At 51.0% G+C, this 17963-nt stretch overlaps 1 protein-coding gene across 2 annotated transcripts in view; it reads left to right on the top strand.

Moving 5' to 3' along the window:
* Nucleotides 1-17963, top strand: part of KDM5B (lysine demethylase 5B) — an 877335-nt gene that overhangs the window by 311347 nt on the left and 548025 nt on the right. For both annotated transcript variants that reach the window (XM_078644101.1, XM_078644102.1), the window contains one exon: nucleotides 13078-13259. In XM_078644101.1, coding sequence (XP_078500227.1) covers nucleotides 13078-13259 — 182 coding nt within the window. The remainder of the gene's footprint in view (nucleotides 1-13077; nucleotides 13260-17963) is intronic.

Genomic DNA, 17963 nt, shown 5'->3' with positions numbered 1-17963 from the left:
GTCGGCGTAGCAGATGGTGTTGAGGTTCTGTTGTCGTGCGACGTGGGCGAGTGGTGCCATGTAGATATTGTACAGCGTCGGGCTGAGGGAGGATCCCTGTGGGACGCCACAGATCTCGGTGGTTTTTGAACGGAAGGGTGGGAGGCGGACGCTCTGGGTTCCGCCGGAGAGGAAGGATGTGGTCCAGGCCAAAGCCTTCTCTTAGATTCTGGCGTCATAGAGGCCTGCTGATAAGGTGCGGTGGCAGACCGTGTCGAAGGCTGCTGATAGGTCCAGGAGGATGAGGGCGGCTTTTTCTCCTTTGTCCATCAGGATCCTGATGTCGTCGGTGGCGGCGATGAGGGTGGTCTCGGTGCTGTGGTTGCTGCGGAAACCGGATTGGGAAGGGTCCAGGATGTAGCGGGTTAGCCGTTTGTTGACTATCTTCTCTGTCACTTTTGCCGGGAGCAGGGAGATCGGCCGGAAGTTCTTGAGGTCATTCGGGTCCTTGGGGTCTGCCTTGGGTGTCTTCAGTAGGGCGTTGATCTCGGCGTGCTTCCAGCTTTCCGGGAAGGTTGCTGTCTCGAAGGAGATGTTGATTGTTTTCCTTAGGTGAGGCGTGATGGTTGTGCTGGCTTTGTTGAAAACGTGGTGAGGGCAAGGGTCGGATGGGGATCCGGAGTGGATGGAGTTCATGGTTTTGATGGTGTCTTCGTCGCTAACGGTGGACCAGGCGGTCAGGCGACTGGGGCTGGTGGAGGTCGCAGGGGTGGTGGTCTCGGCGGTGGATGCGGGGGTGTCTGAGTTGATGCTGTCGTGGATGTCGGTGATCTTGCGGTGAAAGAAGGTTGCCAGGGAGTCGCACAGGTCCTGTGATGGTGGAATGTCGTTGGTGTTGGAGCTGGGGTTGGCGCAGTCGTTGATCCACTGTTTGAGGTTGGTAGCGGCGGTGTCTGGGTCGATGGGGTTGGCGGGTGGTCTCAGGGAGAGGGTGGTAGTCAGTTGGTCCTTGATGACCTTGCCCCAGCAGCGGTGTGGCAACTGTTGGGTGCGGTGGTGGGTTTCTTGAAGGTGAAGTGGACGCATCTGTGGTCGGCCAGTGGGGTTCGGTGGTGTAGTTGAAGGAGACGTGGGGGCTTGTGGAGGAGATGGGGTCCAGCGTGGGTCCAGCGGCGTGGGTGGGTGTCGCCACGAGCTGTTTGAGTCCGAGGTTGGTGAGATTGTCGTTCAGGGCGGTGGAGTTGGGGTTGTTGTTGTTCTCGAGGTGGAAGTTCAGGTCCCCAAGGAGGATGTAACCCGTGGAGGCGAGGGCGTGGGTGCTGATGAGGTCGGCGATGGTGTCGTTGAACTGTGGTCGTGGTCCGGGTGGTCTGTAGACGAGTGTTACTCTGAGGGTCGTGTTTGGGTTGGTGTGAATCTGGAAGTGCATGTGCTCTGCAGTGGTGAGGGTGTCGTCGGTGTTGGTCGAGATTCTGAGGGTGTCCTTGTGGATGATGGCGATTCCCCCTCCAACTCCGTTTGTGCGGTCTCTGCGGGAGATCTTGTATCCCTGTGGGATGGCTATGGCGATGTCTGGTGCTGGGGTGGAGTTCAACCAGGTCTCCGTCAGGAAGGCGACGTCGGGGGCGGTAGAGTCTAGGAGGTCCCTGAGTTTGATGGCGTGCTTGCGAGCGGAGCGGGTGTTGAGGAGGATGCAGCGGAGGTGGTTGGGTTCTCTGGTTGGTGGTTTGTTGGGCTGGATGCTGGTGAATCTGCAGTTCCGGCAGTCCTTGGGCGTGCTTCGGGAAGGCCCGGTAGCAGGGGTGGTCTCGTCCGGTGTTGAGTGCGTGGAGGGTGCTGGAGTCGTAGTGCAGTCTGGCGTTGCGCGGGGTCCAGGGGTTCTGGCGCTGGGCGCGGTCCAGGCGCGGACGGGGGCAGACGGGCTTGCCTTTGGCGTGCCAGCGGCGCGCCCGCTGCGCACTTCCACGCGGCGTCCTCCATAAGAGGCAAAGTGGAAGGGAGGAGCAGCTGGGAGGCGCGAGCGGGGTGGCCAATGGGCGAGGGGACGGGACACAGAAGGAAAAAGGGGGCGGGCCACAGGGGAGCAGCGGCAGGGAGCGGGGGGGGCACAGAGGGCAAGGGGCGCAAAATAAGACTAAAAAGGAAACCGAATACAAATGCCAAGAACAGAATACAAGTGTCAGAATACAAGTGCCAAGACGATAAATCGAATTAGCAGCACAGTACAGAGAAAACAGTCACCAGACCGCAGGGCACACCAGCGGCGAACTCGCGGCAGCAGTGGGGTAGAGTCACGGGCGCACAGGATGAGCCGTGTGGCGTGGGGGGTGACCTGACCTGAGAACAGGGTCACCGTGGAAAGTGACGCTTCTCATCGCTCTAACGTCCGCTAGACGAGTAGGAGAACTACAGGCTCTCACAATTCAAGCCCCTATTTTGCAATTTAAAGAACACAGGATGATTCTTAGGACTAACTCAAAATGTATTCCTAAAGTTCCAACTGACTTTCATTTAAATGAACCATTAGTCTTAAAACGCTTCTGTTCGAGGCATATGGGCTGCAGATGGTACATTTATGAATAGATCGCCATCTGGTGTTGGGCTCGGATGATTGCACTTTGTTTTTCTTCTGGAGAAGTCTTTGTCGTCATAGGTGACTCCTCCTCTCGGTGTTAGTGCGCATGGGCATCGGCTCCATCCTTAGATTGTTTTTTTCCGCCATCGGGTTCGGATGAGGATCGAAGCGCTCCGGACCGACTTCAACAAAGAAGGTTATAACCGGCGCGTATTCCTTTCCAAATCGACGGTATCGTTATCGAACGCGACTGCACCCCATACCGACGCGATTCGAAGGACGACGACTACGAGAAACTCGACGTAGTCCAGCCCGGGGTCCATGGAAAGGACTCCATTCAAAAAATGTCCAACGTGTGGTGCTAAGTTCCCACACAAGGACCTACACGAAGTGTGCAACCTCTGCTTGTCCCCTGAACACGAATCCAGGGACTGTGAGGCCTGTGCAGCATTCTCGTCAAAGTCGACGATTAGAAACCGTCGAGCCCGAAGACACGAGGTATCGAGAATGCAGTCACAAGCAATCCCGGAGCTGTTCGAGGACCAGCAACCAGAAGAGGAGGAAGAAGAGGCCGACGAGGCGGGGTCAGAAGCGGACGAGTCCGACGTCGAGGAATTCGACGTCCAACAAACCGTGAGTGACGACGTCCCTTTACCGAAAAACAAACCCCGCACGGTGTCGACCCCGCCCTCGAGCCCGGTCAGACAACCGAAAAAAGTTTCCAACGCCCCGCCTTCGAGCCCGGCAACGAAACAGAAACCGAAACACTCGGTCCCCCATCATAGTGGTTCCGGTTCCGATAAACCAACCACATCGACACCGAAGCACCAAGTAAAGGAAAGCTCTAAGTCGAAGCAGTCCATGTCGACACCGAAGCACGCTTCGGCGCCGAAAACACCCTCGACACAAGGGACATCTTCGATACCGAAGAAGTCGGATCCGAACAAAACTTCGGCACCGAAAATACAAATGGACATTTCAAAGAAAAGACACCTTTCGGAACCGAAAACTGCGGTACCGACACAGGAACACGGAACGGATCCTAAACAAAAGACTTTGTTTATTGACCCAAAGACTGGCAAGGTAGTCACAGAGCTACCTAAAAAGAGGAAACATGAACATTTGGACGACAAGGCTCATCCAAAGAAGAGAACAATGGGGACGAATACAACTCCTCCCCCTTCTCCCAAACCTCACACACCATCTCCGCCTATTCCTCACAATAGGCCAGATATTCCTCCCACACGTCCATCTACACCTACAACAGATGGAGAAAGTGACACAGGGGAGGGGGGACACCCTGGGGATGATGAGGACACAATCCCAGAGGAGGCAGACCCATGGGAGGAGTATAATGTGGGATCAGGTAATGATACCGACCTTGAGTCATATCCCTCAAAACCTTCACCTCCTGATGACAATACTGGGTTTGCACAACTCATTACTAGAGCAGCAACATTTCATAAGGTAGACCTACATACAGAACCTCTAGTACAGGACTTCTTATTAGAGACACTACCTACTGCACAAAGAACATCAGGAACACTACCAATGCTAAAAGGCCTTCTCAGTCATACATCAGAGATATTCAAAGACCCAGTGAGGGCTAGGGTATTGAACCCAAGAATTGATAAAAAATATAGGGCAGCTCCAAAAGACCCAATATACATTAAGGGACAAATTCCTCTAGACTCACTAGTGGTCACAAACGCTCGCAAGAGAGCAAACTCTTTATCTACGGGAGAAGCGCCACCTCCTGACAAGGAGTCTAAACTAATAGATGCCTCTGGCAAGAGAGTAGCATCTCAAGCGGCAAACAGTTGGCGCATAGCTAATACGCAAGCACAGCTTTTCGACGCTTTCAGCGCATCCAGAAAAGGTTTCCCTTTATCAAAACGTGGGATTGCCAGGTGGATTTCCAGTGCAATTTTCTGTCACCAAGCTGCTGGAAAACCTCTAAATGCACAAGTTCGTGCTCATTCAACGAGAGCAGTGTCCACATCCACTGCGTTATTTGCAGGAGTGCCGATCCTGGACAACTGCAGGGCAGGAACCTGGACATCTACGCACACCTTCACTAGGCATTACTGCTTAGATGCGGCTGCAGGGACAGATGTGGCAGTGGGAGAAGCGGTGCTGATAAATATCATCCAATAACGGTGAGCCCTCTTTACATCCCTTCTTCCTTTTTCTTGATTACAAAGGCACATTTTTATTATTCGATATGTATAATGTTATTCATACTGTCTTACATAATGATGGGATACAGAAAAAAAAAGTGCTTTGTTCTATCACTGCTCGCTATTCTGATTCAGGCATGTGAATCTATGAAAGCTCCAATACAGGAGTAAGAAAACAAGTTACTTACCTGTAACTGTAGTTCTCCAGTATTGGAAGCTTTCATAGATTCTCATGCGACCCACCCTCCTCCCCTGAGAGGCTCACCTTGGATTCAGCACGGAAAGTGTTTTATGCACAAGTGCGCAAAAATCTGAGGAGCAAGAGGTTCTCTCAGGAGGGTTCTAGAGGGTGAGGAGCTCTTGATTGGTTCAGAGAAAAGTTTTATCCTTTTTACATAACAAGTGTTATGGGTTGCAAAAGGGAAATGGGCCTAGGTCTCTTTGAGTTTGCTATACTGCTAAGCATTGCTTTTTGATGTACCGGAGACTCCCGTCTCGACGACGGGGAATGATTCAGGCATGTGAATCTATGAAAGCTTCCAATACTGGAGAACTACAGTTACAGGTAAGTAAGTTGTTTTCTCATCGTGTTGCAGGTAAGTAAACGACTGTGGGAGTTAAGGTTCTGGGGTTAGACTTGGGGATCCCCTAGGGTCAGTGATGCACTGTGGTTGCACCCTCAGTGGCACTAGGGCGGCCGGGTGCTGAGGACCAATGTTATCCTATGGAGGATAAGGGGGCTCCGGTTGGTGGCTGCTGGCAAGCAGGCCACGGGGCTGTGGGAGCAAAGCTCCTAGGGTTTAGCTCAGGGCAAGTTGAGGGGGACTAAAGTAGCTCCAAAGGTGTACCCTCCGCAGCACTAGGGTGGCTGGGTGCAGGGGTGCCCTGTTGATTTCAATGGAGATTCTCCGGGACAAAGAAACACTGCAGGCTCGGAGCCGAGGATCTTCAAGGAGCAACCACCACTTTGAGGGGTAAATTGGGATGTTGAGGGTTGGTTAGGCACCGCTGGGTTGGGCACACAAGGCCTTGGGGCGTCGGGTGCAGGGGTGCCTTTGGACGTCGGATTTTCTTAACCGCTCTGGTCGCGGTAGGGGGGGTTGCATCTGGGTTGAGGCTGCAGGCGTCGTCTGGAGGCTTGAGGCAGGTTGATATCAATGGAGATTCTCCGGGACAAAGAAACACTGCAGGCTCGGAGCCGAGGATCTTCAAGGAGCAACCACCACTTTGAGGGGTAAATTGGGATGTTGAGGGTTGGTTAGGCACCGCTGGGTTGGGCACACAAGGCCTTGGGGCGTCGGGTGCAGGGGTGCCTTTGGACGTCGGATTTTCTTACCCGCTCTGGTCGCAGTAGGGGGGGGTTGCATCTGGGTTGAGGCTGCAGGCGTCGTCTGGAGGCTTGAGGCAGGTCAGGAGTCGCAGGATCTCGGGTCAGGATCGCCGGGGGACCTCCTCGTTGTATTTTTCCACTCGGCCGGGTTCGGCGGGTGCAGAGGGGGCTGGATTAGCGGTTCCTGGTTGGCACCAGAAGTTTCAGTTTAAACGCTTCCGGTGTTCACGGGAGAAACAGTCTTGAAAGTGAAGGAAGGCAGGTCCTCCGGGGTTTGTGAGGTTTCTGGCTGCTGGACACGCCGGGGTCTCGCAGGCGCTGGTTCGAGGGGAGACCAGCCTGAAGGGCTGGGGCCAAGTTAGTGGGCGTCGTTTTCTTGTTAGCTCCGCACGGCTTATCGTCCTGCTTGTCGTCTTTGCTTGTGGTTGCTGGAATTGAGGAAGGAAGGTACATTTAGGGGCGTTACAGGTAGGTAAAGGGCAGGGGCCAATGGGCCCCTTCCCTGGGGTGGGTACACCCCCTATTCTGCCACTCTCCAGTGGGAGGGGGGCAGGACCTTGTCCCTGGTTTCCTGGGTCCCCCCATCTTCAAGATGGCAGGGACTCGAGGTTGTGCTTCACCCCGCCTCCCCCACCTTGGGGGTGGAGTTCGCAGAGGTGGGCACACCTCTCTTCCTCACTTGTTTTTGCCGTAGGTTCTCCTGCCCAAAGTGGGGGGTAGAACCAGTGGGGACCAGTTGCTGAAAGCAGCCAATGGTCTGGAGAGGCTCACAAAGGCAGCACGCCTTTGAAGCCTCTCCTTCGTGAACCCTGCCCATCCTGGGGGAGGAGGCTTGGCACCTCGTCCCAGGATGTACATTGTTTCAGGCCTCCGAGAGCAGCAAGTTCTTGACCCAGGAGTCCAGAAAAATGTTTGGTGGTTGCAGCCTAAGCAGCCACTCAGTCAGGTCACTAGGAGTTGGTTAGTTTCAGTGGGCATCTCTAAGATGCCCTCTGTGGTGCATTTTACATTAAATCCCACACTGGCATCAGTGTGAATTTAATGTGCTGAGAAGTTTGATACCAAACTTCCCAATCTTCTGTGTAGCCATTATGGTGCTGTGTAGTTTGTAATGAGAAACTCCTAGCAACATATACTCTTAATGGCAGCGCTGCACTTACAGTGCCTAGGAATGGACCTGGGTACTGTAGGGGTACAGGGCTCATGCACCTGTACCCGCACCACTGGCATAGGGCACCCAGGTAGAGGGATGACTGATGTATGCCATGGCAGTGGTTTGTGGGCGGGGCACACATCAAGGGATGTGTGCCATGTCGACTCTTCACTTTTTTCTGCACCAAGACACGCAGCCTGCAAAGCCAGTGTGTGTGTGTGTGTGTGTGTGTGTCAGGGTACAGGGCCTCTAAGGGTGGCACAATAAGTGCTGCAGCCCTTAGAGGTCTATCCTGGTCACCGTGCCCTGGGTACCAGTAGTACCGTTTACCAGGGGCTGACCTGTGGCTAGAGATGCCAATTGGGTTAGTTTTCGGAACAAAACACAGGCCATGGGAACCTAATTGTCAGGGACCCAGGGCACATCAAGTCAAAGTGGGGGGTTACTGCAACAGAAACCCACTTTCCTACACTAACAAAAACGAATTTACTTAACTGTTTACAGGAAATGTCCCAATGTAGTATCCAGGTATAGTACACTGTGTGAGAAAAGTAATCGCAAAAGTAACTTACCTATATTTTTACAAAAAAAACCATACAAAGTATATGTACTGTATTCTGAAAAGCATTGCATTATCAGTAACACTACTGTAATCAAATCAAAATACATTTGCAATTCAAAATATTTACGAACTGCATTACTACTGTAAAGTATTTATTGCTTACCAGTGCCAGGCTTGCTTGGTTCTAGAAAATAAAATAACCAAAATAATATTTTTGTACAAAAACAATTGGTCTAAAGTTCAGTCTTTGAGTGTGTGAAATCATTTGCTGATTGTGTGTACGATTGAGTGTGTACAAACAAATGCTTAACACTGTCCTCTGATAAAGCCTTACCTTGATATACCTTACTTTTGTATAGTATATACTGAGCCAATTTCCTACACCCTGTCCACAAAGAAACCAACAAGTCAGTGCCCTGCTGAACTGCACAACCAGCCCTCATGACCCACTTCTGCACCAAACGCCTCCGGCCAGAGTCCAAGTGGCCCACTTGTGCTGAGAAGGTTCCCCAGTGGGTTTGAGCTAGAGTCCATCCTAGAATGACCTCTACTGGACTCCAAAACAACGCCTGCAGCCTCAACACAAAGGATCTCTTAATCACGACAGGCTCCGGTAATACTTCTCCAAAGTACAAACACTCCTCTGCACCCGCAGCCCCTCCGGCCTTGAAGCTCGACAGACTTTGTCCCCAAGTTTGTCAGTACCCCAGCTTACCTTCAGTGCCACTGGTTCCCTTCATCCAGCCTCCTGGTCAGAACCTGCTGCCTTTGTTCAAGATCTTCAATCTCCATTGTTTTGGGCACCCGATGCGGTGTTTGCATTCTATACTCCGCCACCTCTGTGCCGCGTAGGCTTTGTGTTCAGTGCTGCTTTGAGGCCCTCCAAGTGCTGGTCCTGACCCCCGGACATTTACCCCCAACTCTGATGTTACCTACTTGCATCCAGCACCTCTTTGCATGCCCCAGTGACTTAACTTGACCTCTGCACCCAACCGCCCCAGTGCCGCTGATGGTGCAGGCTCTACATTTACCTGACCCTTGCCCAGTGTTGGTCCTAAAACCCAGCGGCTGGATTTCTAAGTCGTGTACTTTCCTGTGAAATTGCAGGAGTGCTTTCCTGCCATAGTCTAAACATTGAACTATCCGAGTGGTGGACTTTGTCGCCAAACCTTGTCTGCTCCTGTACCGACAATCGCAATGAACCGACTCGTCCTGCAGCAGTGTGTAGGAAGGTAGATCCCTGACTATGGTTGCCCCCAACTTTTTGCCCGGTGTTTTGCTGGTTTTCTGACTTAGTTGACCTGGGGCCCTGCTATTCAGGACCCCAGGCCTACTGCTCTCTCTGTAAAATGGATTCCATGTACCCTAGGTACATATCTAATTGGATACTGAGTCACCTTATCAGTCCCTGTACAGTGTACCTTAGGTACCCAGGGCATAGGTGTACCCAGGGCCTACCAGGGGCTGCAGCATGTATTATGCCACCCCTGGCTGGCCATCCAAATCTGACACAACTGGCTGCACGACAGCTGGGGCAAGGTGGTGTAATCACCCTTTGCTTTAGATATAGTATACCTATATCTAACCAAAAATGGACACACAGATCTCCTATCAGTCACTCCTATGGCAGGCCTTGACAATCCTGAAGGCAGAGTGCTTGGAATCGTGTGAGATAGTGCTCTGGCATGAGCTGAGCCTGTCTGCGGCTTTCGGGATCCATCCCTTAGCCGTTTCCATGATATCGCATACCATATACTCTTAAGTGCATTATAATCCTCGCGGTTATATGCCAACTCTGGTATCGCTTTATCAAAACATGTCGAGTAAGGTGTCATACGAATTGGAATACTAACCCCTCGCCAATTCTGGCGACGGGGTTAGCATTCCACCCTTCTAGAGGGACACGACATGTATGTAACCTGTAACCCCGGTTAAAGTCAGACAGAGCCTTAGCTCCACAAAATGGATGCTGCCACCGAGACACAAGTCTGCCCTCCTGCTGCTGGGAGTCCTCCCAGCCCAGGAGGCAAGGACAAAGGGTTTCCTGCCAGGGGCGGTGCCAGCACCGTCCCAGACAGGATTTTGTGTATCCTAGGTAGGCAGGGCTTTAGAGGAAGGTGACTGCAAGTGGCACCCCGGTGCTCACTGTGCATAGGCCGGCTGGAACCAGTTCCAGGGGCACTCCAGCCCCTGGCCTGGGGAAAGCCTGCCAAAGGAGAGGGGTGTAACCACCCCCCTCCTAGTCCCACCCATAGGGCAGGACTTAGTCGCGTGCCAGCCCCTTTTTGCAGGATAAAGGTAGGAACTGGCCCCCTTCCAAATCAGATCATCTTTGGAATCAAGACACGACTTTCTGCGAAAGGACTTCAAGATTTCCTTCTTCAAGATTCTCCCTTGTGACTAAGGAGTAGTCACCCTGCATCCGCAGGCACCAACGCAAGAACACTGCGGTCTGCTGTAAGTCCTTCCTCGGGAACCAGACTGCCCAGCTCGACAAGACCCGGCTTCCCTGGCACCTCCGACCTCTACTCACCTCTACAGCCAAGCTGAGAACCGTGAGTGCGACGAGACCTCAAGGGACCGACTATTGCCAAGACTGCACGACTTCTGCACAGCAAGCCCGCCGAGTAATCTCCTGGCGAGTGCTTTGGGGTCCGAGAAGCCCCAACCCTGAGCAGCTCCAGCACCGAAGAGCAGCCCCCCAGCATCTCCACGATCGGCGTGGGGCCCTTCTGCTTTTTGCTGCTCACCGCGTTGTTTGGCTACTAGCCCGCTGGCTTGTGGCCTTCTGAACGACGCCCGACGACATCACTGCTGCTGGTCTGGTTGCTCCAGACTGGCTCTTGCTCCCTTCCAGAAGAGGAGCACCCCGGACCCTCCTGGTCCACTCAAGACGCCATTTTGAGTCCACCGCGTGGGCTTGAATTAGCCAAGGCTTTGTTGCCCAATCCTGGGTTCTTCGACACCGACAGCTTCATCCACCGTGGGACAGCTCGCCTCTCCATCCTGGTCGCCGACAACGCCTCCTGGTCCGTGAGATCTGCAGAGCCCAGCGTCGCCCACTCACCTAGTCGAGGTGACTACCATCCGGTGCCCTCCTGGTGCCCACTGACTACTGGCTAGTAGTCACGAACTTGGTCCCCTCTGCTTTCTGGTGTCATCCCTCTTCAAGATCCAGGCTTGGATCGACTCGAACTCTCTTCACTGGTCGCCTGCCAGCATCTTTCTTCCAGGCTCCTGGTTCGTCGACGAGGATTCCCGACGTCTTTTGAGACCTATGCAGCTGCAGCCCATGGGCTAGGTAACTTCGGCATTTCGGTGCCCCAGCATAGCCTCACTATCCAAGGGTCAGGATCCACTGTCGTTTTCTTCCTACCAGGTCGGGTTCGCCCGTAAACACTAACTTTAACTTTACTAGCTATCATAGACTTTGTCCCGCATCCCGCGTGAGAGTGCACACTCTGCACCCGAGTCCCCTAGGCCTCCTAGAAGTAATCTAACGATTCCCTAGTCAAGTCCTAACGATTCCAAAGCCTATTAGTACTGTACTTACCTGCTAGTAATTTCGCATTCCACTTTTAGAGTATATGGTTTTTCGTGCCCCTCGGGCATTTGTATATACTGTGCTAACTTAAGTATTTTCGTAAGAGTTTTGTTGTGTGCCTAGCACCCTGTCCTCATAAAGAGTACAGGGTTGTTGTGATTCTAATAAATACACTGTTTATTTTCATAACACTTGTGTGGTGTCCTTTCACTGGGTGTTCAAGGGGTAATGTGATGGTAAAACAGCTGGCTTAACACGCCCTCTAGAGTCTTAGCCTTAGACTGCTCGTATCCATGCTACTAGGATAGCTGGTCTATAAGGTTGACTTACAACCAATCATCAATAAGGGTTGTTTGGACTGATACATAGTGATCAGTGATCACTAGAATAGTGAGCACTGCATATCAGGCCAACTTCTCACACAGTGCATCCTCCAAAAGCCTTGGCGGGCCAGCAGCACTTCACCAACTGTTAGCCACCGACTTGAACATCTGGTTCACAGTTCTGCTGACCACCAAGTCCACTGACGCAGCAGTGACGCAGTAAGAGGTCACCATGCTCACAGTGGTCAGATCCATCTCTCAACCAAGTATGGAGACGCCAGGAACCACAAGAGATGCCCTGCACCAATTCCCTAGGTACTGTATCAAGATCTGGTGCTTTGCAGCAACCAACGTTTGTTTTAAGTCCAAACTGGACTTCAACATCACAAATACCGAGCATCCGACAAGCTAGGTCGGCATTGCAGAGACCAGCACAAAGAGTGGCCCAGTGTTCCTGTTTTGTCCCCCTTTACAAGTCCAACCGAGAACCGTGAGTGCCTTTGGCGCACAGGCACCAGCCAACCAAAATCCTCTGCACCCGAGCTCTCCGAACTGGTCCACGAACACACTGCCCCCACGCTCCCAGGACTCATGAACCGAGCCCCCTGGTGGGAGCTCCCAGAGTTGTCCCAAAGCCCCCCTCTGCAGCCTGTTTCTAGGTGCCCTCCCACACCTCCTTTGGGTCCGGTGTAGGGATCAAGGCCACCAACCCGTCCAGTACCTCTGTATCCTGACACTCTTAAGGCAGATAAACCAGAACTGCTGGCGTTTCCTATGACTTTTAACTCCCTACCACCTTAAGTCCTAAAGGGGACCCCCGAGGTTTGTTTGCAAATATCTGTATGCATAGGAAAACATTACTGCATAAAAGCACATTTGTAATATTTTTGCTTACCTGTAAAAATTGATAACTGGAAAATACCCAAGTACAAAGTTCTTGGTGCTAAAAAAATATATATAAAAATAGCTGGTAATATATTAAATTGGACTTGAGTTTCTTCTTGGCTCTGTGTGTGTACAACAAATGCTTAACAATACCTTTTTGTTAGCCTAAACTGCTCGTCTACACTACAACAAAAGAGCATTTGGGATTTTTAATTTAAGCTCCGTAAGCCAATAATGGTTGTCTGAACTTTCTCCAGACAACCAGCCTCGGTTTGGTACGCTACATAGAAAGGCAGCTTCCTACACTCTCTATTATGACCGCCCTCTAAACCATATAAGACAGATCAGTACAATGTCAATAAAGCACTGTCCAGTCACATTGTATCTCAAAGGGTGGCCTGATTGTGAAAGGGCTCACGGTGCGATACAAATCTCAGTAAAGCACCATTCAAAGCAAGTAACTATACTAAAATGTAGTTCAATGCATGTACGTTTTTCATGTGATTCCTCACATGGTCTTTGTTATCTTGTGTTTTTATTTTATAGGATTATATTGGTAGTGGGTGGAATTTGAACAATATGCCTGTGATGGACCCATCTGTACTGGCTCACATTACTGCAGACATCTGTGGGATGAAGCTGCCCTGGCTGTATGTGGGCATGTGTTTTTCATCATTCTGCTGGCACATTGAGGATCACTGGAGTTACTCCATCAACTATCTGCATTGGTGAGAACAGTAATAGTTGTACCTGTCTGTTTAAAGTCTGTAGTAATGCTGTGGCTACTGTGCGCCACGTTTCACTCCTGATGATGGTTCCTGCTAAGAAAGGTGTAGAACCTAAAATGGTATTGTTCACATATGCTCTCTTGGCTGTTCACTTGCCTATCTCACCAGACTGCGGCTACTGTTGCAGTCAACTAGACTCTTTGGATTAGACTCGCAAACAAACATTGTGAGAAAGTGCAATCTTTCTTGCCTTGGTATGCCCCACTTTTTTTCTGAACTGCTGATGTGCTTTGACTGAGTGTGCCATGGGTCCCTGCCAATCAGGTACCTATGGCTTGTGTTCCTTACCTAAAAAGAAAAGCTATGCTGAAACAAAATACCCAATTGGCATCTCTGGCCACCTGTCAGCCTCTAGTAAATGGTACCCTATGTACCCAGGGCATGGTGACCAGAGAAGACCCCTGAGGGCTGCAGCACTTATTGTGCCTCCCTCAGGGGCCCTGTACCCTGGCACCCACACACTGCCTTTGCAGGCTGAGTGCCCAAGTACAAAACTAAACCAAGAGTCGACATGGCACACATCCCTGTGTACCATGCCCACAGAACCCACTGCTCTGGCATACTTCAATCACCCCTCTAGCTGGGTGCCCTATGCCAGAGGTGTGGGCACAGGTGCGTGAGCACTGTGCCCCTCCATTACCCAGGGCTATTCCTGGGCACTGTAAGTGCAGTGATGCCATTTTAAGAGTATATGGTGCTGGGAGGTTGTCATTAAGAACTCCACAGCACCATAATGGCTACACTGAAGACTGACAAGTTTAGTACCAAACTTCTCAGCACCTTAAACCCGCACTGATGCCAGTGTGGGATTTAATGTAAAATGCACGAGAGGGCATCTTAGAGATGCCCTCCAAAACCCGAACCTACAATCCACGTCTGGGCTGAGTGGCTGCAGAGGCTGCCACACAGCAGACATGTTGCTGGACCCCTGGGTGGAGAGCTCCCCGCTCTCCTGAGCCTGCAACAATGCACATCCTGGGCGAGGTGATATGTCTTCTCCCCCAGGATGGATAGGGGGAGGCTTCAAAGGCATACCGCCTATGAGAGCTTCTCCAGACCATTTGCTGTACCCAGCAACTGGCCCCCCACCTGTTCTACCCCCACTCTGGCGGGAAGACTGGCGGCAAAAACTACGTCCGGAAGGAGGGTGTGCCAACCTGTGCCAACTCCACCCCTCAGGTGGAGGAGGCGAGGTGAAGCACGACCCTGGGCTCCGGCCATCTTGTAGATGGGGAGCCCTGCCCAATCCCAGCTAGGCTCCTGCCCCCCTCCCACAGGACAGGAGCAGGCTAGGGGTGTCCTCACCCCAGGACAGGGACCTTTTGGTCCCTGCCCTTGCCCTACCTGTAACGCCCCTAAATGTAGTATTTAGGGTCTCCCTGAACATTCCATCCTCAGATCCCGATATCAAAAGAAGATCAAGAAGAAGACCCGCCGCGCAGCTGCTAACAGGACAACAACAACTGATTTGGCCCCAGCCCTAGTGGCCTGTTGATCCTAGAACCTGCTCCTACCTAATCCCGGCGACCTCCGCGGACAGCAACCTTGGGACACCCAGAGGACCTGCCTGCCTTGACCCTCTCGAAGATTGAGACTCCCATCAGCATAGGCTCTGCTGCAACAACCCACCTGGTGCTCACCAGGAAGCTCTGGACCAGCCCACTCTGCAGCAGCCGAGCCCAGGCCAGGCCAACCCGAACCAAGACCATGAGGACGTTCCACCGGCGACTGGGACCCGAAGTCCAGTGCCCAAAGACCCTCCTCGACGAACCAGCCGACGCCTGCAAACTCAGAACCAGGGGCCACACCAACCGCGACCAGCCGAGGGTACGCTTTTCTGACTTCCAAAGACGCCCCGCGGCCCCCTGTGCCTCTCTTTGGGGTACCTACCTGTGCTCCATCATCCCAACTTACCTCTCGAAGTGCTGGTCGCCCCTGGAGAGTCACCGTCCCCGAGCCTGCAGCCCTTGTTCCTTTTTCAAGGTCCTCATTGGGTAACATTGAGCGCCCGACGGCTCAAAAGCACCCTGCACCCAGCCGCCCGAGTGCCGCTTGCTGTGACCTCTTTGTCCTATCCTACTTCCCCCCCCTTGCCCTGAGCAAGTGACCAGGAGCCCAGCTCCCAGAGCCGCGTGGCCTGCTAGCCAGCAGCCACCAACCGAAGGCCCCCTTTCCCTCATTGGATAACATTGGGCCTACCTCTGCACCCGGCCGCCCCTGTGCCGCTGGGACAGAACTAACTGTACTCACCTGACCCTGGGGACCCCTGAGTCGATGCCCAGAACCCTAACTTCACCAACCAAGTACTCACCTGGAAACCAGTAATTCACTTATCTGCCATTGGATAACATTGACCCATTTTTACTCGAAAATGTTTAAAGTGTGAAGTTTTGAAAACTGAAAATATTCCTATAAAATCAGCCAAAGTCTGAATTCGAAAATACTCGCTTGTGATCAGGAGAGAAGCCAGTACTGTACCTTTCAGCCCAGTACTGAACCGGAAAAGTAATCCCTAGCGGGTTTACTAGTAACCTGTATTTTCTCCATAGGAACCTAATGTCTACTTTTGAAAACTGCAAATATTCTTTAAAAATCGTACAAAATACTGAAACGCAATTACCTACCTGTTTTGAGTTAAGCCCCCAGTGCTGGCCCTAGGAAACTAGTGCTGGGTTACAAAAGTGACGCAATCGTACTTTACCTGTAACCTCAATTTCCTCCCATTGAATAACATTGTCAGAATCACCTTGAAAAGTTTCTAAGTGTGAACTTTTAAACCGCTTTATATTCAGGAAAATTCATCACAGTAACTAAAACGTTTTTGCTAATCTGGTTTCAGCTTAAACCCCAGGACTGAATCTAAGATCTAGTCCTGGAACTACCAAAGTAATCCATAAAGTAATCAACTGTACTTGCCTATGAAAAACCCATTGAGCTCAATGCTAGAGTGTGCTTCAGACTGTGTTGCTTATTAGCTATCCTGTAATTGTGTGTACAAACTTATTGCTCCTCTGCAAAGTATTTACATGAGTACTCGTAACTTGAAAAGTATATTTTTAATACTGTTGGTTCTAAAAATAAAACCACTATATCTGAGGATATAACATCAATTGGCCTGAAGTTCAGTTCTTGGGTGTGTGAAACCTGTTGCTGACTGAGTGTGTACAACAAATGCTTTACACTGTCCTCTGGTACTGCCTTACTGCTCGACCAAGCTACCACTTTGGAGAGTAAGGTCAGTTCTGACTTTAACATCTGTTAGACCTTTGGGGTTGGTGGACTCTATACACACTGTACTTCGTTATTGTCCAGTATATTTATAGAGCCACTTTCTCACAAACATTATTTTGGGTTCTGTAAACATTTTGGGGACCAGTCCGATTTTGTCTAATTACCTAAATAGATGATGAGGCATACAGTCTGGTTCTAAGTCGCTGTGTAATTTTCCATCTGTTGCCTTTCAAACTGTCCTGCCCATTAACACTGTGGTTATCTAGAAGTGTGACCACTATACAAATTAAATAATAAATGATGCTTTCTACTTCTCAATATCCATGCATGAAATTAACTCCAGTGCAGGTGTTGCATAGCCATCTCTATATATGATCTGCAGAACATCAGACACAGCTTTAAATGGCATGGACTTGCTGGGTCATTATGGTTGTTCTTTGTGAAACAAGTGAAATTTGTGGACTACATTCCCAGTGGTAAAAGACAACACTTTATCAATGTAATTCATAACGGCAGACCGATTTTGAGCAAGTTTAGTGCCTCAGCTGACTCTGAAAATTTGGAAGCATATTGATATTACAGGTAGAAGTCCTTGTGGCTTAAAATGTTAACCAAATACAAAGCTTACAACTTTGTAATCTCAGCATGACTTCATGGATGACCATTGGGAGTCCATCATGAGGGATTTGGTGTGGGAAAAGGACACTTCTTGCATGGTTGCCCCCCACGTTTTGCCTGATATTGATGATTTTCGACAGATACCCAGGGCCTATGTTCTTTCCATAAAACGGTACTGTTGCAAACCCAATTGGCAACTCTCTGGCCACATGTAAGTCCTTTGTAAAAGGTACCAGAGGTACCAAGGGCACTGTCCAGGGAAGGCCTGCAGCACATATTGTGCCACCCTTAGAGGCCCTGTACCTTAACACACATTGAAAAGGTGTCCTCTTTCTGCATGGTTTCCCAACTTTTTGCTGAACTGCTTACATACTTGGACTGAGTGTGCCCTAGGCTCCTGCCAATCATATACCCAGGGCCTGTGTTCTTTCCCTAAAACTGCATTGAAGACCAAACCTAATTGGCACTCTCTGGCCACACGTCAGTCCCTGGTAAATGGTCCCACAGGTACCCTCTGCATTGTGACTAGGGAAGTCCTCTAAGGGCTGCAGCACATATTGTGCCACCCTTAGAGGCCCTGTACCTTAACCCACACACTGAAAATGTGCCCTCTTTCTGCATGGTTTCCCCACTTTTTGCAGAACTGCTGATGTACTTGGACTGAGTGTGAGAAAGTGGCTCTATATATATACTGGACCAGAATAAGGTACTGTGTGTGTGTAGAGCCCACAAACCCCAGAGGTATAACAGAGGTTAAAGCCAGGTGTGACCTTACTCTCTAAAGTGGTAGCTTGG

Source organism: Lissotriton helveticus, chromosome 5_1 (genome assembly GCF_964261635.1).
Source record: "Lissotriton helveticus chromosome 5_1, aLisHel1.1, whole genome shotgun sequence".
NCBI classification, from domain to species: Eukaryota; Metazoa; Chordata; class Amphibia; order Caudata; family Salamandridae; genus Lissotriton; species Lissotriton helveticus.
Note: the sequence above shows the minus strand (reverse complement) of the source record. Positions and strands in the feature narration are given on the sequence as shown.